Here is a 26,505-nt window from a genome sequence, read left to right as displayed (position 1 = left end):
GGTCACTAGTATCCCCAGGGCCCAGGCCACTCACCCTGAGGAAGCCATCCAGGGCTCCATGATTCATGTACTCAGTGACAATCATCAAGGGGCTTCCTGCGCCAGGGATGGGGAACACACACACTTAGTCACCTGCTCCACCCTATGCACATACATCCCACCCCGCAGGACTGCATCTTGACTAGGATGGCCAGAACCAAAACCAAGCTCCCTCATCTGCCACCACCCAGCTTGGCCCTGCATCCCCTGTGCCAAGACACAAAAGAGCCGGTGTCTAAGAGGACAAGATCAGGAGCTCAACAAGTTAACTAGGAAAGATCATCAGAAGTCCAAGCAATCCACTGCCCAGTGTCACCACAGGGCAGAAAGGTCATTCCAGGTCAGAGGGGCCACTCTGGAGAGAAGCCACCTGAGTCCGTGGAAGGGAGCTGAGAGCCCTTTATGGGCCCCCTCTTGTGGCTGAGGGAGGGGCCTGGAGGAGCACCCCACCTACCCGCATCATTTCCACTCCCCCATGTGGGGCTGGGGAGCAGGAAGTGGAGCGCAGGGCCTACCTCGGGTGACCACGCCCTCCAGCCGCACGATGTGGCTGTGGTCAAACTGGCCCAGAGTTAGGGCCTCAGCCAGGAAGCTGAGCCTCTGAGAGTCAGAGCAGCCATCCCTCAGCGTGTGCACGGCCACGGGCAGCTCCTGGCGCCCAGGCAACTGCAGGCAGCCACAGCACAAGTCCCCGAACCGCCCTGCAGGGAACAATGCTCAGAAGCCACCCTAGAGCACCTGGCCCAGGAGAAAGTGACTGTGGGTCCCGGTTTGTTTCTGGCCAGGGGTTTGGAGCTCCTGAGTTCAGATCCCAGTAACCTGAGTACTAGCAGAATGACCTTGAGCTTCATCTCTCTCTCTCTTGACCTCAATTTCCTTCTCTGTGAAGCTTCAAAGAGAGGATGTTGCACTTGCCAGTCCGTCAAAGCTATTAAAGCCAGCATGACCCTGGACCTATGACAATGACATCTATTTTAACATACTGCCCCTTTCTGGCTTCTGGCCAGCAGGTCTGGCAACAGTGTTGGGAAAACGTCAGGCTCTGGTCAGAGTGTTGGGTTTCTCTGGGAACAGAGAGGTGGGGACTCGTAAAAGGCAGGCAGGAGACTGACCCTCAGAGAGCAAGCCAGGCCACTGTGAGCGCAGCAAAGTCCTCACTCACATCAGCCCCATAAGGCAGATGCCACGCCCATTTTGCAGAGGAGAAACCGAGGCACAGAGCAGAAGAGAGACATGCCCTGGTCATACAGCTTAACGGAAGAGCCAGGACCAGAATGCAGGTGTGTCTGGTCCCATGCTTACAAAGACTCTTCTGCACTTCCCCCACGGAGGCTCGGAGCTACACTGCCCACGGCAGCCTGCAGGGGTAACCCTGAAAGGGACCCAGCAGAGAAGTCTCAAAGTGACCTTGAAGACCTGGAGGAGGCTGGTTGACAGGGTACAGGTGGGGACAGAGTGGAGGCAGGGCTTTAGAGTGGATGGGGAAGGGCTTTTAGAGTGGGTGGGGCGGGGCTTCTAGAGCAGGGAGGCACTTCCAGAGAGCTCTTGTGGGACAGGTAGGACTTCCCAGGCTGGGTGTGGCCTGGGGGTGGGGCTTCTATAGTGGGTAGGACCCCTGGACGGCATCAAGGCTTCCAGGTGCCCAGCTTGCCTGCTCCCAGGCTCCTTTCCAGTGTGACACTTTTCGTGTCCAATTCCTTGGCAAACAGATGCACAGCCTGCAGCGGGTCCCCGCAGCTCTGAGGGTCCAGGAACGTGCGCCGTGTCGGGACTTTGACTGAGAAGGCAAGGAGAGAGAAGTTTGAGGAGAAGAGGCTTCCCGGCTGGGCAACAGCAGCGAAGCAGGGGCTCGGGAGAGGTAGGTGGCCCCTCGAGGCCAGGCCCAGACTCACAGTGGAAGTACAGCTCCTCTTCATCATGGGCGTCACCACCTCCTTTGCCATAGCTGCAGGGCCTGCGAGAGGGATGGGCCATGGCTTTGTTTTGTTGTTACTGAAGACTGAACCAGGGGTGCCGGAACACAGAGCTTCACCCCAGCCCTTTTCTATTTCTATTTTGAGATAGGCGCCTGCTCAGGGTCCTGATGAGGCTGAGGCTGGTCTGGAAATGGCAAGCCTCCTGGCCCAGCCTCTGGGATTGCTGGGACTCCAAGTGAGTGCCACCATGCCCAGCTCCACCAGGCCCCTCAGTTCTTCTCACCTCACCAGCACCAAGGGCAGCACCTTGGTGTCCCTTCAAACAGACAAGGTCTGTGCCACTGGGGAGGGACCTTCTTGTCCTGTTGGTTTGAAAGCTTCTCTGTAGCCCTTCCTTCCTCCCTCCCTCCCTCCCTCCCTCCCTTCCTTCCTCCCTCCCTCCCTTCCTTCCTCCCTCTCTCCTTTATTTCCCTTTTTTTTGCTGCCCTGCTCTCTTCTCCATGGTTGACAACCTCCTCCGCACAGCACAGGTACAGCCCCAGCCCCTGCCCCAGCCCCTGCCCCTCATCCCATCAGCAGTCCTAGTTATTTCCACCTGGAGAGGATGAAACTCCCCAAAGGCAGCCAAATCCACCTCCCTAGCAGGAAGCCCTGGGCTGTCCCCACCCACAGATTAGTGAAAAAGCCTGAATAAAGGGCTGGGGTGGGGCTCTTTGGTGGGGGGCTGGTCTAGCACTGTGAGGCTCTGAGTCCAACCCCAGAGTGTGTGTGTGTGTGGGGGGGGGGAGCAGCAGTGTGAATAAGACGGGAAGACAGGCAGCCCTGGCCTCCAGCAAGCTCACAGGCCCAAACAAAGAAGGCTGTTGTGCCTGGCAAGACACCACACAAACCACCTGACCTGGTCCAGGGCCATCAAGGATGGCTTCCTGAGACGGGCAGCCAAAGAGCCAAGGACCAAGTTGCAATCCACAGAGCTGCGGGCTGGCATTCGGGGCACCTGAGGCAGGTCAGGGTAGCCCAGATAACTCTAGTTTTTATTCTGGAAGCAGAGAAGAGCCCCTGGGCCTGGAGCAGGGGAGTGTTGTGACTCAATCTGCTTTTTACAAAGATCATCCCAGCTGCTGCGTGCTCTCCTGGGGTGCTGTCGCCAAGATGGGGAGATGAAATTTTCCCATTTGACATTTGAGCAGGAGCCAGCGGGATGCATGGGGGGTGGGGGGCAAATGAGCAGGGGGTTTAGCAGGTGCCCACAGAGGGTGGAGCCTGACAGGAGGAGCTGGGAGCAAGGCTGAGGAAGCCCAGCAGTGGGAGGCTGGGAGGGAGAGAGGGAAGCCTCCAAGGAGGCCACAAAAGACCTGCAGAGAAGTAGATGGGAAACAGAAGGGAAACTGGGCGTGGATGGCACAGGGATCTGGGAGAGTGGGGGAGGGGCCATGACAGCCGGAGCAGGAGGGAGGGAGGGAGGGCTTTTCAAAAGAAATGATCAGATTCCGGTAAGATGAGGCGCAGTGGGCGTGGAAGGGCGCAGTGGGCATGGAAGGGCGCTTGCAGGGCCTGGACCTGGCTGCACGCACTGGTTGCCGCTCCCCCACTCAGTGGCTGTGGACTGGGTGGCTCAGGTTTCCCTTTTAATAAAATTAGGATAAAGACAGCCAGGCCGGCTGGCACCATTGCAAAGGCTTACTGACATAGTTCGGATTCTGAATGACCCCCACGAAGGCTTGGTCACCAGCCCGTGTGGCTACTGAGAAGTGGGGGAACCTTCAGGAGGGGATGGAATGGAAAGAAGTCAGGCGGGGAGCCCTCTAAGAAGATACTGGGACCCTAGCCCCTGCCTGTCGCTCTCTCTGCTTCCAGCCACCTGGAGGTGAGTGGCTTCCCCTGCTATGCACCCCCACCATGTTGTACTCTGCAGCCACAAAGGCCAAGGGAACCAAGGGACTGAAACCTCCGGAATTGAGAACCAAAATGAACTTTTCCTCCTTATAAGTTGATTATCTCAGATATTTTGTCACAGCAATGGAAAGCTAACTCATACACATAATCACCAACCTTCAGTAAGTGTGCATTATTATCTGGGGGAGAGGCAAGCATTATAAGTAATAATAGGTTACAGAGATGCTTGGAAAAAGGGGTAGGACTGATCCTAGCTAGGAGGAAGTCTCTAGCTCACAGGAGCGGGGCCTGGCATGGGGCAGGCTTACACACCGGGTGGTGGGCAGTTGAGGGGCCACTGATGAGGCTGAAGAGCAGGCAGCAGCCACGACTGGGTGGGCTCTGCAGGCCCAAAGCAGAAGAGCTGGAGGACATATTGGGGAGGGAGCAGTCTTGGAGGAGGGCCAGGAGGCCTGGTGGACAGAAGAGAAGGTTGTTGGCAATAAGGGAGTCAAAGAACTGAGAGGCACAGTGCAGGAGGCGGGTGTCGGGCCAACCAGTGGCTACTGAAGTCACCCAGGGCAGGTGACTTTTGTGCAAGTGGAGGAACATCCAGGGGAGGTGGGCAGAGATAAAGGGGATGCAGGAGCCACAGGGAGTACAGAGTTAACAGAAACCAGAGGTTAAGAGACAGGCCACACCCTCTCATGAGGAATGGGTGAGCCAGGTGGACCAGAGAGGGAACAGAGGTGACAGGGCCACGGAGCAGAGTGGGCAGCACGAGAGGAAGAGAGAGGATGCTGTGAGAGCTGTTGCAGAGCATCTGCGGGGCTGGAGGAAGCTGCCTTGCACCAGGCCCGGCTGCTTGTCCCCACTGCAGGGTAGTCTGGAGGGCCACTGCAGGCCACCTGCCTCCCGCAGCATGTGTCTCTGCTGGGTAGCTGCTGCTGTGTTGCAGAGCCCCTGCCTGGAAGAGACGCTCCCTGCTCCCCGCTTCCCCCCTGCCTCCAGAGCCTCTATGTTCAGAACCAGGACAGGTGCCCTCAGCAGCTGCCCACCCTGCTTCTCCAGCAGGCCCAGCACACGGACCTTTAAGCTGCCTGCTCCTCTCTGCCTCTGGACTCATCTGGTCCAGGCAAAAATGGCTCCCAGACTAGAAGGATAATGCCCTCTCCTGCTTGGTCACTGTCAGTGCCCCAGTCAAGGCCATGTACACAGCCAGTGCCAAGTGCATGCTCAGCCCACAGGCAGCCTCAGGAGGCGGAGTCAGGCTGCAGCATGGCTCCTGGCCAGCCCATCTCTCCCCTGCTCCCCGACTCCAGCCTTTGGGTCCACAACTTGCACATTCTCTCATCAACAACCTGCTACCACCTGGGGCCTCTGCAGGTAGCAGAGCATGGCCCTGTGGAGAAGGAGGGATGTAGGCCAGTGAGGCCTCTGCTGTGTGCAAAAGGACTGGAATCTTCTCTCAGCCAGACTCAAGCTCTACATCCCCCCACCCCCATCCCCTTCCTCTGCCCACTCTCCTGCAAGCTTCCCTCTCCTGGGGTTGGGGAGATTTCTGGCTTATGAGTCCTCCTCCTTCTCCTCCCCACCTCCGCTACACACACACACACACACACACCACAATTTCTGCCTTTCTTCTCTTTGCTTGTGTTCAAGGGCCTCTAGACCCCTCAGGGACAGGGGCTGGGGGCCTCGGAGCGCCTCGGGAGAATCCTAATCACACTGGAGCAGCTGGAACTTGATTCTATCCTTAGTGATGCCTCCTGACATTTAATGAGTTAAGGAGCTAAATCCCCTTCATCCCAGAGCAGCTGAGCTAGCTGCAGGGTTACTTCGCAGGAGCAGCAAGCAGTGGGGGAGGCGGGGGCCAGTCACTATCTATACAGCAGTGTGAGTGCTAATCTTTGTGTGCGCAAAGCAGGTGCAGATACAGGTGCCCGTGGGCACATGCTAATGTGCACAGAGACATGACTCGCCAGGGGTCACCTACCTCCTCCAAATGGCCAGTACACTTATCACGGAGCCCAGGACGAGGAGGGCTGAGATGGTTACGACGGTGACGACGACTGCAGGACTCTGGTCCCTGGAGCCTGAGGCAGCTGCGAGGAAAACCACGAGGTTGAGGCTGGCAGAGAATGAGGCTCCTGAACAAGCGTCGGGACGGTCAGCTGTCCTCAGCACCTTGCACTCAGCACTGCCTCCCAGGAGCAGAGGGACCAAGGTGGCTCCACCACCCACAGTGGCACTTGGAGTCTTTCCTCCTGGGACAGGGCACCTCCCACTGCAGCCCAGCTCTGAGAGGCTGGGAGGACAGCAAGACAGGCAGAGCCAGCCTCCCCAGTTGCCCTTTCAGGGGGGCAAGGGAGACTTAAAGAAGCTCTGTAGGGCCAACGGCCTCTGCTCCCAGCTCCCTACCCCCACTCAGACCATTACCAACAGTTAGAGCCAGCTAGGGGTACAGCTAGGTGGCAGGTGCTTGCTTAGCATGTGCAAGGTCCTGGGTCCAATCCCCAGCAGCAACAACAAAAATAAAACATTAACAAAAAATAATAAGATCCAACACTAAATGCCCACTGATTCAAGATGCTATGTTTTGTCTCATGATCTTATTCCATCATCACACCAGTAACAGGAGTCACAGCTGAGGAAACTGAGGCGGAGTAGAGGTCTGTGATTTGCCCAAATGCTATGAAATATTAACACCTAATGTGTAAGAACTAATCAGCAGTGAACCCAAGATTTGAACCCGAACTCCAAAGACTCTACCTGACACCCAAGCCTCTGCTTTTGAATTATTTCCCCAAGGGGCACAGAGGACCCTATCCCTCCATCCACCCCTTCATCCACCCATCCAAAAGTGAACAAGTGAAGTGCGCCCTGGAGGAGTGAGTGTCCAGACCCCAGCTCTACCCTGGGGGAGTGAGTGCCCAGACTCCAGCTTGCAGACAGAAGCAAAAATGAAACAATGACAAAGGAACAAACAGGATTCTCAACAGCCCCGGGACGGTTTCCCCTGGCAGCACCAGGTGAGCCCAGTGAGCCCAGTGCCCACCAAGGCTAAGAGACACGAGCAGAGGCCTGCGAATTCCTTCCCAAAGCCTGAGAGGAAGGCTTTGCAGAAGGGTTGTCGACTGATCATGACCTGGAGACTGAAGGCTCTGACAATGCCCTCCAGGCCCAGACGCATAGCCAGGTGGCCCCACATGGCTGGAGGACAGACTGCATGGAGGCAGAGGTGGCAAGATAGAAGCTGGAGGCCGGGAGGGCGGACGGACTGAGGGAGGCAGAACCTCCTTGGACGCCAGGCCAAGGAGCATGAACTTCATTCTGAGGGTCGGGGGAGCCAGGGACAGTGGACAGAGGTCCTGCCCAGGGAGAAAGGGACCGAGGGCCTCTGCTGGGAGGAGAAGCTGGTAGCTGTGAAGAATGGGAAGCACTGAGCAGCCTAGGACTGAACTGGGCCTGGGAGAATCTGCCCTGCGGCAGCCTCCGCCCAAGCCGGGGACCAGCAGGGCAGGTGCAGCAAGACAGAGAGGGGGTGTTTCTGAAGGGACAAGTGGCGGTGGCTGGGTACACATGCATGTGGAACTGGAACTGAGGGCCATTGTCAGGCTGTCATAGAGGCCATCAGGCCAGGGCCAAGGAGGGCATTGCAGAGCCCGGGGTTCTGAAGGTGAACAGGACCCAGGGTCTGGCTGGTGGCAGAAGGGCAGGGGACCTGCCAAGAAGTGTTTGACATGAAGCGTCCAGGGGACACAGGAATGGAGAATGGGACAAAGACAGCTGCAGCAGGCAGGCTCTGGGATGGCGGGCAGGATATCTGCCTCCTGGCCTTCCCTCCCCTGGCGACTCTCATCAAGGAACATTGGGTGTCATGTTCAAGCTTGGATGACGAGAGACCGTGGCTTCTGTCTTGGGTGTCCCGTCATCCTCTACTCACTGTCTGAAGAGATCTAATGCCAGGCGGGAGCCACATGGAGGAAGAAGCCCATGGGGCAAGGCCCCGCATGCTTCCAGCAAGCACCTGCACTCCTCCCTGGTTAAGCTGTGAGGCAACTGCAGCCCGAGGACACCCAGACTGCAGGCCGGGAGGGACCCTGAGCCAGGCACCTGCAGAAGCAGCCCCCATGTCCCTGAGCCCCAGAGACCAAGAAATGACACATCTGCGGTCCTCAGGCACTGGGTTTGGGGGTGATTTGTTACACTGCGACAGATAATAAACAGTGGGGCAAAGCATGACCCTGCATGAAGACTCCAATTCCAGGTCACAGATGGGGAGACCCACCCTCCCACAGTCAGGGCCACAGCAGGGGTGGCTGGGATGTGAGCAGTCCCTGCTCAGAGAGGCACCCAGTGAGCGGAAGCCACAGCCCTCCTCAGCCAGCAGCCCCGGCTCCCGCCCCCACCACACTTGCTGCTGCCAAACCCAAGCCTACACACTCAGCTCCTCTGCCGGGCGCCTTCCTGCCCACCTCCACTTGTTTGGATGCCCCACAGCCTTCAAGACGTGGCTCTAATCTCCTCTGCGCAGCACCTGGCCAAGGTCTGGCACAGACAGCCATTCGAGCAAGAAGTGCCGTCTTCTCCCTGGGACTCCGGCTCCCTCAACACTTATCTTCGCCTCCCTTTGGGCTCAGAGCTCTTCCTATCTTGGATTAGAGTCATGTAGCAGGTTGGAGAGAATTATTATTTTGACAGCTGGTGCCAGAATGCCTCTTAGGGGGAACTGCCTTTGTTCTGGAAAATACTTTCTTGAGCTGCTCAGGGTAGATAGAGGTGAGACCCTGAGGGCTGGGTCAGCAGCCAAACTGCCCTGCGTGCCATGAAAAGGGATTTAGGGTGGGGGGAGAAGAGGGAGAGGGAGGGACACAGAGGGTGGAAAGGGTAGCGTGATGCCACAGGGAAGCAGATATTTTAGATCAGGATATCTGCCGGCCTCCGCTCCTTATTTCCGTAGGACCTTTATTGAGGAACAGCTCACAACTAGCCCATTCCACTCGCTCACTTAAGGGTCCAGTGTCCATTTTGTTTTATTGCCACAATCTGACCCCTCTGGCCCCCAACCTTCAGTGACATCTCCTTCACATCCTAAGGCCTGGTGGGGAAAGGGACAGTGCCCATGGCAGGCCATTGTCACAGGAGGGAAGCAGGAGAATAGGAAGAAGAATCTGGTGTTCATAACGAGACCATGAGACTTATCAACACCCCCCTCCAAGAAAGTGGCCAGATCTGGGAGAGGACGCAGGGCGTTTCTGCACCATGACAGGTCTGCAGAGGAGGGGACACTGGCCGAGGCAAGCATCACGGCTGTCCAGACCCTTGTCCTTTGAGCCCCTCCAGGGCATGTACCCAATCAAATCCATGTCAGTGGACCCCGAACTCCTTCATTAATTAGACTGATTCCACTGCTCTGCAGGCTCCCTTGATGGCACGCTTCATTCCCGCCCTCTGTTTATCTCCCTGTCCCTGTCCCTGTCCAGTGCCAGGCTCTCTCTGCCCACACCCAGTCCATGAGCACACACCACTTACCCTCCCCTGGGGTTTGCACCTCAATACTCGGGTTGAAGCTCTGGGCCTCCCAGGAGGGCCCCGGGGAAGCTGCCCGGATCTGGAAGACGTAGCGGGTAGCCGGCTTCAGGTTGGTGACAGTGACCGCAGGCGTCCCTGTCTTCACTGTGGAGTAAGTCTGTTCACTCTGACCCTGGAGAGAACCGAGAAGTGAGGCCCAGACCCGAGACCAGACCCACACTGTGGGGAGAAGGATGAGAGGAAGCAGGAGGTGAGAGCAGCAGTCTCAGGTGAGCATGAGTGCGGTGACAGAACCTGACCCTGGAGTCCGGGGCCCGCAGAGGTTCCTCCCAAGGGATTCCCAGCACCCCCGTCCACCACAAGTTCCACTGGGGGTGCTGGTAGCTGAGAACAGCCCCACTTTTGCCTAAGAGAACCTTAGAGAAGATGCCAGGCCATCAGGGCATGGTGGTCCAGGGACACGCGGGGCCAGAGTCCCGACAGTCCTGACATCACAGGGGAAAGAATAAGAAAGCAAACCCCAGGACCCAGGAGATGAGGCAGGAGAATTGCACGCAGGAGGTCGGCCTCAGCAACTTAAGAGACCTGTCTCAAAATAAAAAGTGGAAAGGGCTGGGGATGTGGCTCGGTGGTTCAATCCCTGGTACCAAAAAAGAAAGATGCCAACACCTGCCCAGACCTCATGCTCAGGAGGCTTTCCCTCCCCGCATCATCTGATTTTCACACAGGTCCTTCCAGGCACAGAGGACAGGAGTAGTATCTTGTTTGTTTTGTTTCACAGATAAGGAAACTGGGCCCAGCCCCTACTGGGGACAGGGAACAGCGGTGTCAATTACTGATGAGGACCTACTCACCACCAGCCTGTGCGGGGATCCCGCCAGCCCCACCCCAGACAATTCACAGCAGCCGGAGTCAGCCCTGCTGTCCTTTTCAAAGGTTCGAATCAGGAAGGGTCAGGGTGACGCCTGCTCTTTGCTCTATATCATCCTTCCCCCAATGCATCTGATAATGACACATCCTAAAGGTGCTCCTGCCCTCCTGTCACCTGTACCCATACCTTATGAGACCACCTGCGGCATCCACAGCCCCGGGAAAAGGCACACCTCCTGCCGATATCCTTTCACCATGACATTCAGAAACTGGGACTGACTTTGGGCCAATGAGAATCTCCTTTCTGGCATTTGGACAATCCCTGGGAAGAGCCTGGCTTGGTGGCTCAAGCCCACAGTAATTCCAGTGACTCCAGAGGCAGAAGGATCACAGGTTCAAGGCCAGCCTCAGCAACTTAGTGAGGCATTAGCAACCTAATGAGATCCTGGGGCTGGGGATGTGGCTCAGTGGTGCTTAAGTGCCCTTAGGTTCAATCCCCAGTACAAAAAAAAAAAAAAAAAAAAAATTCCTGGGAAGACAGAGGCAGTGGTTGCAGGACCCAAGGGATGCAGTAAGCTAGGGGGGAGGAAGGTGCAAGGACCCCAACCTCAGCTGCTGGCTGTGCTAGAAAGAAGCCCCTCTGCAGAGGAGGTTGGGCTGGTTTGCAGAGAGAAGCCAGGTGAGGAACACTGAGGCTCCAGGGTCCCTGGCATCCCAGCGGAGCTCCCACACAGCCCCTGGTGTGTTTGCTCTTCTTTTTGAGGGTTTTGTTACCAGCATATTCACACTCCCTGATTAAGGACCTGGGAGCAGGCAGCCAGCTCAGCCTGGGACCCTTGTCTACGACCTGATCCCCAAATGTCAGTTCAGCGAGTCCTTTTTGGGGGTGGAGGGGGAGTTTCCGGGGTACTTAACCACTGAGCCACATCCCCAGCCCTTTTTGATATGTTATTTAGAGACAGGGTCTCGATGAGTTGCTGAGGCTGGCTTTTCAGTGAGTCCTTTCTAAGCACATGCTGCATACATAGCTGCTTCCCAGGCCTTGCCTCCTGTCTCCAGGGTTCCTCTGGGCTCTGTCCTGGCTACTCTTACACACTCCCCTCCTGGTGTTAGCTACCATCACTGTGCTGAAAGGTCCCAACCTTCTCTCTCTCTCTCCAGCCCAGGGCTCTACCTTGAACCTCAGACCTATGGATCCACCTGGATGTCCTACAGCACCTTACCCTATCCACACCCCCCAACTTTTTTGTGTGTGTGGTAATGGAGATTGAACTTAGAGATGCTCGCTCTACCACTGAGCTACATCCCAAGCACTTTTCTTTTTTCTTTTCTTTCTTTTTTTTTTTTGAGACAGGTTCTCACTAAGTTGATCAGACTAGCGTCAAACTTGTAATCCTCCTTCCTCAGCCTCCCAAGTAGCTGGGATTGTAGGTATGCAGCACCACACCTTGCCAACAGGCCCCCTGAATGCCACATGAGCAAAACCAAGTGCACCCCCTTGCCCCACTCTGCTCCTCTTGCTCTGTGGTTCTCCATCTCAGCCAGTGGTACCCTATTCCCTGAGTCATCCAGGTCAGACACTCAGCAGTGACTTGGGACTCCCTCTTTCTTCTGGTCCCTGACACTCCCAGCTCTCAACTGCCTTCTAGTATTCAAAAACTATTATCTGATTCAGCAAAGAATTCCCACATGTCACTGAGAAGTGAGCAAAGTTCTGACATGTGTAGTGCTGACTCTGAAAGATGTTTCGCTTTAATGAGTTTAATTTGCACCAAGGTGAGAAGCAGTTTAACGGTAGATTACACCTCAGATTTAGAAGACAATAAATTTTACAGGGAAAAGAGATAGTGGGTTGGGATATAACTTCATTTGTCAAATCATAGCTGAACTGCACCCATAGACTAAAAAAACCACTGAGCATGATGGCCTATGACTGTAGTCCCAGCTACTTGGGAGGCTGAAGCAGGAGGACTGCTTGAGTCCAGGAAATGGAGACCAGCCTGGGAAACACAGCAAGACCTCATCACAAAATAATAATCATGATGATAATAATAACAATCCAAGAGGTTTACAAAACCATCCCATGAGAATCACCTAGCTAGCTGGGCATAGTGGTTCTCACCTATAACCCCAGCTACACAGGAGGCTGAGATAGGAGGACACAAGTTTGAGGCCACACTGGGAAATTTAGGGAGACCCTGTCTCAATATAAAAAATAAAAAGAGCTGGGGATATAACTCAGTAATACAGTACCCCTAGGTTCAATCCCCAGTACTTCAAAAAAGAGATAATCAATTGATTATATGGCATTTATAATGAGTACTAAAGATGTTACTTTAATAGTATTATAAATGATGTGATAGATACACATCCTTTACATCAATAAAATCATAATTCCTGCACTGATTATTTTGTAGACCTGGTTATTAAACATTTACCAGCATTCCACCCAACCTAGCAATGTACTCATATGGTCAGACATCTTTTAATTTTCTTATTTTGGTACTAGGGACTGAACTCAGGGGCGCTGTACCACTGAGTGTCCTAGCCCTTTTAATTTTTTTATTTTGAGACAGTGTCTCACTAGGTTGCAGATGGTCTTGTTAAATTGCTGAGGCTGGCCTCTAACTAGCAATCCTCCTGCCTCAGCCTCCAGATTCACTGGGATTACAAGCATGCATCAATGGTCAAGACATTTTTTTTGTGAAATTTGAAACAAAGCCAGGCTGGTTGGCACACGCCCCTCTGGAAAGTTGAGGCAGGAGAATCACAGGTTCCAAGCAATTGTTTAAGATCCTGTCTCAAAGTATAAAGGGCTGGGGATGTAGCTTAGTGGTGAAGCTACCCTGAGTTCAATTCCCAGTACACACACACACACACACACACACACACACACACACACACACAGTACAAGAGGAAGAGGGAGAGAGGAGAGGAGAAAGGGAGGAGGAGGCGGAGAAATTTAAAAAACACGGTATTTCTATGTTCTTTTCCCTTAAAAGCAGTCTGCAAATGGTAGGATTCGACCACACAACATCTGTACCAGCCCCCAGGGAAAGCTCTTTGTCAAAAGAGGTAAAAATGGAGATGCTAATGAGGAGGAAGGCCAACTTGAGGGGAGAGAGGCAGAGCATGGAGTCCAGGAGTGGAGGGGTCAGGAAGAAGAAATTCCAGCCTGGAGACGGGGAAATTGTGCAAAAAGAAAACAGGAAGGGTTCAGCTGGGAGGGGGGCGTGAAGAACCGAAAGCCGGGCAGGCAAGGGGCGAAGGCTGCGGGTCCCTCCCAGACCCCGACGACTCACCTTCTCGTAGTAGCGGATCTCATACTCCGTGCTGTTGGCCCCGGGGGCTCCAGCGGGAATGGGCTCCCGCCACGACAGGGACACACTCTGGGGCTCCACCCGGTCCCTGCGGATCTCATCCTCCTCCCAGGGTGCTGAAATTAAGTGAAGTGGGATTCTCCACCCAGATCCGCTGAGGTGGCGCAGGGTCTTGGGGGGCTGGAGGGCGGGGCGTGCGGGTGATGGGAGGAGCTAAGGGTGGCTGGTGGGCGGGGCGGTGGACGGTAGGCGGGGCGGTGGGCGGGGCTAGGGATGGAAGAGGTCGGAGTCGAGACCTGGGGCTGGAGACTCTTCACCACCTCCACTGCCTCTTGTGGGGAAGCACCAACGCTCCTGCCCTGGCCCACCCCACCACCCCAGCTCCCTCAGGGTGGGTGGCTCTAGTCCCCCAGGGGGTTTCTACACCCCCGATGGCTTGGAGATATAAGAAATCATTTAGAAGCAGGGGAGCAGCTATTTAACTAGTCCAAATGTCTGGTCAGTGGAACAAAACAAGCAACGAACTGGAAATGGAAGGAAATTAGCCCAACATAATAAAAGGCCTATATGAAAAGCCACAGTGAGCATCACACTTGGTGAAAGACTGGAGGCCTTCCCCCTGAGATGTGGAAAGAGGCAAGGAGGCCCACTCTTGCCACTTCTAGTCGCCATAATACTGACAGCTCTAGCCAGTATTATGGTGACCAGGAAAAAAAAAGGATGAAAAAGGAAACTCCTGCCAGAGCTTACATAACATGGATGAACCTTGAGGACATCATGCTGCAATAAGCCTCTAACGAAAACACAAACCCTGGGGCTGCGGCTGGGCTCAGCGGTAGAGCACTAGCCTAGCATGTGTGAGGCCCTGGGTTCGATCTTCAGCACCACATATAAATAAATAAATAAATATAAAATAAAGGTATTGTGTCCAACCCAACTAAAAAATAAATTTAAAAAACAACACTGCAGGATCTCACTTTTTAAATATGAGATATTAAAACAGTCAAATTCTTTGAAACAGAAAGTAGAACTGTGCTTGCCAAGGGAAGGGGAGGAATGAGGGGAAAGAGGCGCTATCCAATGGGTGTAGAGTTTCAGTTCTTCAAGATGAAAAAGTTCTAGAGAACTGTAGCACAGCAATGTACCCAGAATTAACAGTCCTATGCTGTACACTTAAAATTAGTTAAGGTGGTAACATTTTTGTTATGTGCTTTTTACCATAATAAAAAATATAGAGATGTCCAGGTCACATCCCAAGTAATTTAGTCATAACATCTGTGGGGTGAGTCTCAGGCATTAGTATATAGATTTTGGGGGGTGATTGAGCCCAGGGATGCTTAACCACTGAGCCACATCTCCAGCCCTTTTTCTTTTTTATTTTAAAACAGTCTCACTAAGTTGCTTAGGGCCTCACTAAGTTGCTGAGGCTGGCCTGGAATTTGTGATCCTCCTGCCTCATCCCCCTGAGTTGCTGGGATTACAGACATGCGCTACCACACCTGATATAAGATTTTTAAAAGCTTTTTAGTGATTCCAATGTGCAGACAAGTTGGAGAACCACTGGTCTAGATAATGTCAGATGACTGGCGCACAAACACACCATACACACATGTCCTGATGCCCAGGGTCACTGAGAGGCAAGGTCACGACTTTACTTGGGTATATTTTGAGCCAGGCATGTCCAAGAGCAGAAGTTGGAAAGGCAGAGCAGTGATTGGTACAGGCTCAGAAGAGGTGTTGGGGAGAAATGGGGAGATTCGGAAGCCATCCAAGGTAATTGGCTAAAACTGCCCAGGGAAAATGCTCGAGAAGAGGAAGAGCTTTAGGAAATAAGCCCAAGAAACACCAACATGTAAGAGACAGGCCAGGGCTGGACCCAGTGGTGCATGCCTGTAATCCCAGAGACTCAGGAGGCTGAGGAAGTGCGTCACAGTTTGAGGACAGCCTGGGCAATTTAGTGAAACCCTGTCTCAAAGTAAACAATAAAATAAAGGGCTGGGACGTAGTAGCTCAGTGTGTTCAATCCCCAGTACTAGGCGGGCAGGGGGAGTAAGATACAGAAAGCATTGAAAATGCACAACGTCACTGTACACTTGTTTGCAGCTGACTGCCAGAATGGGTGGACGGGGAGTGCATGGGGGTATTTTTACCTATGATAAAGCCAGTAGAACTAGAGTGAAATGTATAATTGTAGTGAACCCCAGGCTATGCTGCCTGCAGAGTGGCATTGCCTCCCATTCTAAAAATAACTTGAAAAATCCTTTATTCCTCCCCTCCAAGTGTCTGACCCTTAAAAAAAAAAAAAAAAAAAAAGCAAGGTCTTTGTCAATGGGACAATGCGCAGCCATGACTCTATTGTACATCTGTTTTAGAGGAAAAGTGCTTTTCCCTGTCCCCTGGGAGCACCTCTCAGCCTGAATGCACTTGGAGATAGGGGCACAAGGTGAGAGGAGTGAAGAAGCGTCCCAGGAGGTGGCTTGGTCCTGTGTAGATACAGATGGGGACAGAGGGAGGCAGAGCCTAGAGATGTCGATGGTGAACTGCATTCATTAAGAGCATCCGATGGCTGGGATACAGAGGTGGGATATGGTTCCATTTCAGCACCTCAGAGATAAATTACACAAACGCCTGATAAGCCTGAGAGCAAAACTAAAAACTGAGCCCGGGCGCTTGTTGGCCAGCTGAACATCAGCGATGAAATCCAGTCAGTGCCCAATAATAAGTAAATAAATGCTGGCAATGTGGTTCAGTGGTAGAGCACTTAGCATGTGTGAGGCCCAGAGTCAGATCCCCAGCCATGCAAAAATCTTTAAAGACACCTACAAGGAACAAAGTCATTTTTATGCCTCTGGATGGAGAGGCTATGATGTGAAGCCAACATACCCCCCTGGGGGAGCAGGCCTGTGTGGGAAAGATGGCAGAATGAAAAGACAGAAAGAACCTGGCTCACCAGGCTCTAACACCAAGCTTCTGTGAGCTAAGAAATCCTTTTCAGTGAAGGCGGTTGGATTGAACTGTATGGTTATTTTCAGCTTTTAAAAACCTCAAACCAGGGCTGGGGTTGTGGCTCAGGGGTAGAGCGCTTGCCTAGCATGTGTGAGGCCCTGGGTTCGATCCTCAGCACCACATATAAATAAAGAAAATTAAAAATTAAAATTAAAAAAACCTCAAACCAATCCACTGGGCAATTCACACATTCCCCGCAAACATCAGTTATCGCCTCGTCCAAAAACAAATGACCAGGAAGCATCATATGAAAAATATTTCTGAATAAGGGAACCCCAACATCATTCTGAAGACTGAGGAGGAGTGTGTCTTGAAAAGTGGTGCAGTGTGACAGAGGAATGAGTAAGGAAACAGCCTGGAATCTTCAAAATGAGAAGACACAGCCTCCACCCAACAGGGGAAGGCAGCCATGATGAGAAAGCAGGCAGACAGCAGGGAACCCCATGGGAAACCAAACCCAAGAATCTCAGAGGGAAACTGAACACACCAGCAAAACTGAAATATTTAAAAGAAATTCATTACCAATACTAGAGTGTTGATGAACCCACAAACACAATGGAAAACCTAAACCTCTCAGTCTTTGGAACACCAAGTACAAAATAAGGAGGAAACAATAAAATAATTATATGTATATGTATATATATATTTATATTTATATATAATTTGTATATGTATGTGTATATAGAGAGAGAATGTTACACTACAAAATAATACACATTGTTTTAAAGTATCCATGAAATAGTTAACATTTATAAAAAACTTTTTAAATTTAAAAATATGGAATGTTTCATGAATTTGTGTTTCATCCTTGCCCAGGGGCCATGCTAATCTTCTCTGTATGGTTTCAATTTTAGTATATGTGCTGCTGAAGCAAGCACTAAAAATTTTTTTTAAAATTGTAGATGGATATAATACCTTTATTTTATTCATTTATTTATTTTTTTTTATGTAGTACTAGGGAACGAACCCAGTACCTCACACAAGCAAGGCAAGCATTCTACCACTGAGTCACAACCCCAGTCCTAGTTAACATTTTTACCATATCTTACAACCAAAGAAAACCTCAAGTTACTAAAAAATGTAAAAAGAGTAAAAATTATCCAATCATCTTTCTCTCTCCATGGAACAGTAAAGTCAGAATTCCTCTGCCTGAGCTTTCCATGTTGTCCTGGTTCTTCCAAACAAAATTAAAATAAGTTTACTGGAAATGACAAAACATTTTCTAAAATAATTTAAACCAGACACAGTGGTGCACACCTGTAATCCCAGCAATTTGGGAGGCTGAGGCAGGAGGATTCCAAGTTCCAGGCCAGCTTCAGTAATATAGTGAGACCCTCAGTAACTCAGCAAGATTGTGTCTTGGGTGGGGGAAGCAGGGAGTACTGAGAAAAGTAGCTTAGTGGTAGAACACCCTGGGTTTGATCCCCAGTACCAAAAATTAAAATAATTAGAGTCAAAACCACAATATTAAAAGAAAACAGGTATAAAACATACATCATATTCATGACCTTGGATCAGGCAATAGTTTCTTAGAGATGACACCCAAAACACAAGCAAACAATTAAAAAAATAGATAAATTAGATGTCATCAAAACTACAAGCTTTTTGTGATTCAAAGGATACTCTTGGTTACATGAAAGACAATGCACAGCATGGGAGAAAATATTTGCAAGTCACATATTTGATAAGGGTTATATGTGTTGAATTTTGTCTCCCCAAAGAGGATATGTTGAAGTCTTGATCCCTGGGCCCTCAAAATGTGTGACCTTACTTGGGAAACTCTACAGAGGTGAAGTTAAAATGAGGTCATTTAGGTGCCCTCTGACACAACAGGAGTTTTGGATGCAGAGACAGACATACATGGGCAAGATGCTGTGAGGACACTGAGTCCTGTGGACTGGATGATTGGTGGGTGATACCAGAAGATAGAAGAACAAGGAAGCATCCTCCCCTAGACCAGTAGAGAGAGCATGGCCCTGCCAACACTTTGATTCTGGACTCCTAGACTCCAGAGCTATGAGACAATTACAGACAATACACTTCTTTTTTGGGGGTGGGAGTACCAGGGATTGAACTCAGGGGGACTCGACCACTGAGCCACATCCCCAGTCCTATTTTATATTTTTATTTATAAACAGGGTCTCACTGAGTTGCTTCACGCCTTGCTTTTGCAGAGGCTGGCTTTGAACTCATGACCTCCTGCCTTGGCTTCCCAAGTTGCTGGGATTACAGGTGTACGCCACCACCCCCAGTTGAAAATACACTGCTTTTGTCACCATAGCTTTTGTCACCTTGAGGTGTGTGTATATTTAACATGATGTATATGTATAGACATATATATGAATATATTTCTCTCTACATGTTCATTCTTATAACCTCATGATGAAAAGAAAATATTCAACTAGGTTTAGTGGCTCCTATAAAAGGGGGTTGGGGATGTGGCTCAATGGTTAAGCACCCCAGAATAAAAAAAAAATTTAAAAAGAGGCAGAGGAAGTATATTAAGAGCTAAGAATGATAAAGGAAATGTCAAGAGTCAAGATTTGAAAATCAGAAAATGGATGTACATCCTAATGCTTAGAGATAGTCTTAAGAGATAAACTAGAGCCATCAGAAGTTCTAGTCAAAGCAATAACTGAAGACAACTTTTCCGGGAATAAAAAAAAAAAAAAAAAAAAGCTGTGCAGAAATGTTTAAAATGTTTACTGTATTCCAGCCAAACTCAACGAGAAGAAATCCATAGTGGTTAAATTTTAATTTTCTTCAGTAGGCTAAGGAAGTATTCAAACATTGGTGTGCTACACATAAATACGCCCAAGTTACTTACAAAAGAATGAAAATAAATAAAGCCTCAGACACCATAAAGAGGGAAGTAGGGTCACAAACCCCTCACATGTCCTCAGATTGGAAAACTCAAAAACCATACCACTCATCTTTCTTGCAAAAGACACTTAAGAGATTACTTGAAATTGTACATTTTCAGAGTCTGCAGGAGCAGTGTCAAGAATGTGGAAGGGGGTGGGCATGGTGGCACACCTGTAATCCCAGCTTCTTAGGAGGCTGAGGCAGGAGGATTGCAAGTTCGGGGCTAACCTCAGCAATTTAGACCCTGTCGCTAATGAAACATAAATAAAAAGGGCTGGGGGTGTGGCTCGGTGGTAGTACCCCCTGGGTTTGATCCCCAGTAGTAGGGGAAAGTGGAGAAGGGGCCAGGGGGAGAAAGGCAGGCAGACAGACAGCAAGGAAAAAAAGAATGATGGTGTAGTATAAAAGGTCTTCCTTTATTCATCTCAATTCCAGACTCAGAGCTGGCTGACCTGTGGACTCTTCACCCTGCCTGCCCCCTCTGTTTTGGTGCCCTTTTCCAGGACCAAGAAAGAGAGAGACCTATGCAGCAAAGCCCTTGCGTAGTCCCCAGGATGGAGGCAGCGGGGCACACCATCCCTGAGACAGAAGGAAGGGAAGAATGACTCTGCTTCCTACTGAAACTTTTGAAACAGGAAGGCAACGTCCCTTTTCCACGGGAAATAAGAGGCAGACAAACTGCAGCGCTGGATGGGACCCAGGCTTTCTGCGACGTGGTCAAGAGAAAGGAGCGCCCTCGGGTTCCCGCAGACTCGCCAAAACGCTCACATCCTCTTTGGCCCAAAGGCAGGGAGTCACCTGGGAACCTCATCGCTCCCTCGGGGACTTGGGGGACAGCGACCAAGCCCCGGTGGGCATCCCGGGGCTCAGGGGGTTTTGTGGTCACTTCGACTCCTGGAGGGGTTCTGGGAGCTCGCACAGGCCGTGGTTTATTTGGGGTGGCTGCGGTGGGACGGCGGGGCCCCAGGGGGCGGCAGGGGCGGGTTTCCCGGGGGCGGGGCAGGTGCGGGCGCGCGGCGCGGCCTTACCCCCGGGCCCGGTGGAGACGGTGACCTGCGCGTAGGTGGCTCCCGCGGCGGCCGCCGGGCCCGAGACGCCGTTGAGCGCGGCCACGCGCACCGTGTAGCGCGCGCCGGGCCGCAGGTGGAGCAGCGTGGCGGCGCGCTCGCGCAGACCGGCCTGGCGCGGCACAAAGGCCACGCGCGGGCCGCAGGGCTCGCACGCGCCCGCCGGGCCCTCCCGGCCGCAGCGCAGGCACAGCAGCGAGTAGGTGACGTCCGAGCGGCCGCCCGAGTCCGCCGGCGGCAGCCAGCGCAGCCGCAGCGCCAGCGGAGAGCGGCTCAGGCTGTACTGCAGGTCCCGCGGTGCCGACGGCGGCCCTGGCGGCAGGGACAGCGCTCAGCGGGGCGTCAGGGACCCGGGAGGGACCCGCCGGCACGAGTCTCTGGCCTCCCCAGTGGGGTCAGGCTCGGGGTCAGTGAGGGGAACGGTCTGGGGGAGCCGGGACAGGGCGTGGGAGCGGGGGCGGTCCGTGACGGTGTGGGAGGAGGTTGGTGCTGGCACAAGGATGGGGCGTGGGGATCCGGAAGAGAGGGCTCGAGGGTCGGGAGCCCCTCCAGGCTGGGGGAGGGTGAGGAGAGGGCACTCCCCCTGTGTGGCCTTGACCGTTGGGAATCCTCATTTCTCCGCCTCTCCGGGTTCTTCCCATCCCAGGCCCGGGCCTCCATCCCCACCCCAGGCTTCCCTTCCTGCACTAGGCACCCCTGGTCGCTAGCTCCACACCCGCCCTCACGCCCCCACTGTGGAGTCCCTGTCACCACCATCTGGATCGCCCCGTTATTCACCTCCTCCAGCGCCCCCAACCCTCGCGATGCGGCCAGGAGGGACACTCACGGGTGCAGGAGGCCGAGGGCGGGTCGGTGGGCGAGCGCGCATAGTTGTCTTGGCACACGCAGAACGTGGAGGCGCTTTCCAGGGCCCGGCTGTGTTCCGGGCACGGCGAACAGAGCGGCCGCCTGGGGGACACCTTGTAAAACCCTGGGGGACAGGCTGCGGAGAGGGGCCGGTGAGCAGGGGGCTTCTCCACAACTCCCCGCCCCTTTCCTGCCTGAGCCCTTCAGGGTGGGGTTTATATCTTTAAACTGTGATAGGGAAAGTTGGGGGACTCAGCTCCTCCAGCGTGAACAACCTAGTGTCACCTCTTAGTAAACACTCAGCGTTTGCAGGAAGCATTGACATATTTTACTTCCTCTAATTCATTTGATCCTAATAACTTGTGAGGTGTGACTTCATCTCCATTTTGAAAAACAAGGAAACTGAGGTTCAGAGAAGTAAAATCAGTTGCCCAATGTCCCACAGCTAGTCCACGCCCTCTTCTCTAGAGCCCAGACTACATGACTCTAAGGTTCATTGGAAGAAAACGAGTCAAACTTTGCAATCCTGATGTGAAGAGAGGAGCTCCAAAGGCTGGGCCCCAGTCACCAGGGACAGACACAAGCACACTCCCACTTATCAGCATTGACACACACGCACAGACACATTGTCAGAGCTCTTCTTCCCACCATGGTCCTTGGGAGTTAGTGTGTCACAAATCCCCAACTCACCCCCTGGGCTGCACAGTGGAGGCAGGGTGGGAAGGAGAAGAGGGCCTTGGAAAGTTTCCCAGCTCATGAGTCAAACAGGTTTTAGTCTTGACACCTACTCAGTTACTCTGCTTCACCTCACAGAGCCCAGCTGCTAAAAGCAGGCTTTTATATATGAACAACTGGGGTTTGTAGCTGAGTTGCACTACCTATTTGCTGTGTGGCCTTGAGCACAATGGTTGACCTATCTGAGGCTTGTGTAGAATACCCACCTCAACAAAGCTGGTGGAGGATTAACTGAAATAAAACATGCAAAAGGCTTAGACCAGTATGGACTATTTTACACAATAATCATGGTAATTACTCCAGTCTCCCTCACAAGCTTGAAGTGGAAACTAATAAACACCCACTTTAAGGAATTTCCCACCAGCTGGGCCAGGAGAGAAGCAGAGGCTGCTGGCCTCTCCTGTCAGAACTTGGGTGGTCCTCCCCTTGTTCCTGGGCCCTGCCCTCTAGATTAACCGATGAGGGAAGATGAGGTTGCTTTCCAGCTCCAAGAAGACAGAAAACAGCAGCAGGAATGCAGACTAGATCTGAGAAGAACTTTCTGGGAGAGAGGGGAGGGGCCTGAGGATTTCCACTGTTGGAGAGGCTCAGATGTGGAAAGATCCATCTAGCACAGTGTAGGGAAGGGTCTCAGCAACCCAGGGGTCTTCAGAAGTCCCTGGGGCCAACTACCATTGTGGCCTGGGGGTGTCGACTACCCAAACAGGGACCAGGAGGGCTGGGTTCAATGTTAGCTAGACCACTCCTCTCTGGCCGCAAACCATCAGTCAAGTGGGACTTATCATCGCAGCCTGCCCACCTGCCTTGTGAAATGAGCGAGGAGGTGAGGGCCTGGGGGGCAGCCTTGTTTGCAGGGTCTGGGACAGTAGGAGAGGACAATGACTACCACTGGTCCCAGCAGAGCAGTGGGTTGTCTCTGCTATGAGAGGCTCTGTTTAGAGGTTTGTGTTGAAGAGCTGACTCAGAAGGGGATTCCCGGAGGCCAGCCTGGATCAGCTCGCCTGGCCTGGCCCTCCAGCAGCATTTTGGGGGCAGCAGCAGCCAGACCCTCGGCTCACATACCTCACAGTGGGGCACTCACCCCACGGAGGCTGCCCTCGGGGACCATCTCCTGCAGTTAGAGGAATTCCCTGAACCTGAATGGACCACCATTTTTTTTTTTTTTTTAGAGACCCTGTCTCTAAATAAAATGGGCTGGGGATTCTTATGAAGAGCTGGAATTGGCCTCCCTGTCGGTGCTCCCTTCCTGCCACCCATCACGGGCTTCCTGTGCCCTGCACAGCCTCAGAACGTAACTGCTTGGTTGCCTTAGCTCCAGGCAAGTCCCACAGAGCGGAAGACACAGGCCATATGCCCTGATTTTTCTCCCCAAGGGGAAACCCCACCTCTTTCATTAATCCCTCTAGTGGCTTGGAGAGGTGAACAGAGTCGGTCACTAAAGGGAGAAACAGGGGGAAAGAACAGTAATTTAGCTCTATACCCTCTTTGAGATCCACCTACCCTTAGACAGGGGGCTGAACTAAGCTGTAGAAGAGCCTGGGAAGGCCTGAGCTTGCTGACTGTCCATCCGACTGCTTCCTTTCCTAAACTCTCCAGCAGCTCCCCACTGCCAGTCACCCTAGGATGCCAACCGCATCTGGCTCTTTTTTTCACACCTCTGGGTCTTGTCCTGCAATGTTTTACACCCCTTTCCTCCTGGCAATCTAGTTCTATAATTCTTCAAAACCCAGTCCAAACAGCACCTCCTTCACTGGCTCCCTAGCTCCCCATTCCCCAGGACAGAGGAAATGGTCTCAGCCCAAAGGAAGGCAGCCCCACACAAACCAGAGTGGAATTGTGTGTGTGTGCGTGTGTGTGTGTCCAGAGTGTGGATCAAAACCTCCTCCAGCCCTTGATCCATTCATTCAACAAATAATTTTATCATCTACTATGAGCTAGACTCCAAAGACAGAGCAATGAGCAGAATAGACAAAGATCCGAGTGTCCACTGGTACAGATGCCTCCTTCCCACCTCACAGGGAGAAGAGAGGCCATCAGTTGGTAATTCCCTCAACATCTGGCCATCAAAACCCACAAATACCTCCATCTACACTCCTCTCCCCTCTCCTCCTTCATTCCAGTCCTAGAGGAGGGGATGAGCCACCTCCTGTTGAAGGCCAGCACTTCCATCTCCACTCTGGACCCCCCTTTCACCTCTTCAAAGACGACATTCCATCGGTCATCTCCCCTGCTGGTTTTCGCAGGGCTCCTCTGCTGGCTTTTAAGAGGGTGGAGCAGAAAAGGTGGTCCATTCAGGTTCAGGGAATAAAAGCACTGACTGTAGAGGATTTTCAAACAATCATAGAACTGACTAAAAGTTGGCCTCTCTTTTTATTAGCAGCATGTATCAGCAATTCTAACCCCCATCAGTAATCAACTACTCCTTCCCAGCTGGGTGCAGCTGTCACCCCTGTAATCCCAGCATCCCAGGAGGCTGAGGCAGGAGGATCTGAGTTCAAAGCCAGCCTCAGCAAATCAGTGAGACCCTGTCTCTAAATAAAATAGGCTGGGGATGTGGCTCAGTGGTTAAGCGCCCCTGGGTTCAATCCCCATTGCCCCCCCAAAAAAAATCCTTCCTCCTAGGGACAGATGCACCCTCCCACTTACTTGGTACCCCAATGGCTCTTTCCCTTCAGCTTACAATAAAAGCCCTTTCTCTGTGTTCAGATGAAAGGTACACACACACCCTCTTTCAACCCAAGATCTTCCTGAAGATGCTACCTCTTCTTCCCCTTCGAATCCACACTTCTAGATTCTCTGCTCCAGCCACTCAACGTCCTTCAATGTTGACCTATTGCAACCTGGTGTCTCCACTGATCAGCTGAAGCTGCTCTTGCTAAGGCCACCAAGTGAACATTGTCCAGCCCCCAGCCTCCCTGACTGCTCACTCATCCCATGGGTGGTGCCCTCCTGGACCCCTCCCTCTCCCTAGGCACAAGCCAGCGCCCTCTCCTAGCTGTCCTCCAACCCACCTGTCCACCTCTCCTCCTCAGTCTTTTTTTGTGGGACTGTTTTTTCTATCTTTCCTTAAACGTTGCTGTTCTCTGAGTCTCCCTTGTTGGCCCTGTTGCTTCTTACCCTGTAGTTCTCTCTAGTCTGTACCAGCCATACCCAGAGCCTCAAGTAGTATCTGATGCTGAGCTCCAGCTCCACGTTCTAGATACTTCCACTTGGACACACCTGTCCATCTGTATTCTGGGTTCTGTACCCAGTGCACGATCCCTCTGTCCATTCAACCTCCAGCAGCATACAAGTCAAAAGGGGCCTACCCTCCTAGATCACATGATCACTAAGTGCTTTGGGTGCTCTCTCCTGATCACCCCCATTCTCATGGCTCAGGGATGTCTGCTACCTCCTTGGTTCAGAACTCACCCTCTTTCTCCAAAACTATTGCACAATTTTCCTTATTTCTAGCCTCTAATCCTTCCCTCTCCAACCCTGTCTTTGCTATTGCAGCTCGAATGATCTTTCAAAATATAAATCTGAACATGTTGGATCCCTCCTCACTGGTCTAAACATAAAGCACAAGCTGTTTGTCTAATATTCATAGCCCCTTCGTGATTTTCCCCAGCCCTTCTCCAGCCTGATCGCTCCTCACACCCCACATACATGTCCTGGTTCTAGTCACAGGGGCTACCCATTTACACCAACATGCTATGTTCCTTCCTGCTGCCATGCTTTTATACGCAATTCCTAAGCGCACAGTGGTCTCAGCTGCCTGGAATAAAGACCTTTTCATTTTTTCTGGGAAACCCTCTCCATCCTTTCTCCATGCTTGCTCAGCTCTCTGTTGGTATCTATCACACCCTATGATAACCACTTGTTAACTCAATGCATTTTCATTGAGCACCTGCCATATGCCATATCCTGCTATGGATGATGGGGCTGCTGAGACTAAGACCCAGTGTCTGAGTGCAAGAAGTTCTTAAGTCTAACTAGGCATGGTGGTGCTTGCCTGTAATCCCAGCAGATCAGGAAGCTGAGGCAGGAGGATCATGAATTCCAAGCCAGCCTCAGCAACTTAGAAAGGCTCTAAGCAGGTTGGTAAGACCCCATTTTAAAATAAAATAGAAAAAGGGTTTGGGATGTGGCTCAGTGGCTAAGTACCCCTGGGTTCAATCCCCAGTACAAAAAAAAAAAAAAAATCTTAATCTAGTGGTGGAAATACAATACAAGTAGATTACTGTAGACCTGGGGTAAGTACAGAAGGTTGCACTGAGTACTGGAGAGCACTGAACTGGATCCTAAGCCTATCTGGAGAGCTCAGGAAAGGGTCTTGCCTCTGGGTCTCATAAAACTTCCCCAGGGAATACATAGTGGTATTCATCTATACACATCTAAGACCTGAATAAATGCAGCCAGTATGTCCTCATCTCATACTGAGTGGGTGAT

General features: G+C 52.2%; 1 protein-coding gene and 1 long non-coding RNA gene across 2 annotated transcripts in view; one reads left to right on the top strand and one right to left on the bottom strand.

Moving 5' to 3' along the window:
* The window catches only part of EPHA10 (EPH receptor A10), a 36,838-nt gene that overhangs the window by 4,270 nt on the left and 6,063 nt on the right, over positions 1-26,505 (bottom strand). Inside the window, exons 4-12 of the mRNA XM_081307269.1 lie at positions 21,320-21,475; positions 20,455-20,805; positions 13,538-13,671; positions 9,366-9,537; positions 5,827-5,935; positions 1,932-1,993; positions 1,691-1,816; positions 555-740; positions 35-96 (exon numbers count right to left, since the gene is read on the bottom strand). Coding sequence (XP_081163395.1) covers positions 35-96; positions 555-740; positions 1,691-1,816; positions 1,932-1,993; positions 5,827-5,935; positions 9,366-9,537; positions 13,538-13,671; positions 20,455-20,805; positions 21,320-21,475 — 1,358 coding nt within the window. The remainder of the gene's footprint in view (positions 1-34; positions 97-554; positions 741-1,690; positions 1,817-1,931; positions 1,994-5,826; positions 5,936-9,365; positions 9,538-13,537; positions 13,672-20,454; positions 20,806-21,319; positions 21,476-26,505) is intronic.
* On the top strand, positions 1,134-12,642 carry LOC308656305. The gene is made up of 4 exons (XR_014023691.1): positions 1,134-1,319; positions 1,749-1,897; positions 10,147-10,301; positions 11,397-12,642. It is a non-coding gene; the product is annotated as an uncharacterized lncRNA (long non-coding RNA).

Source organism: Spermophilus citellus, assembly GCF_964194105.1.
Source record: "Spermophilus citellus genome assembly, chromosome: 9".
Lineage (NCBI taxonomy): Eukaryota > Metazoa > Chordata > Mammalia > Rodentia > Sciuridae > Spermophilus > Spermophilus citellus.
The sequence above is the reverse complement of the archived record's forward strand: the minus strand, read 5'-3'. Positions and strand labels throughout refer to the sequence as shown.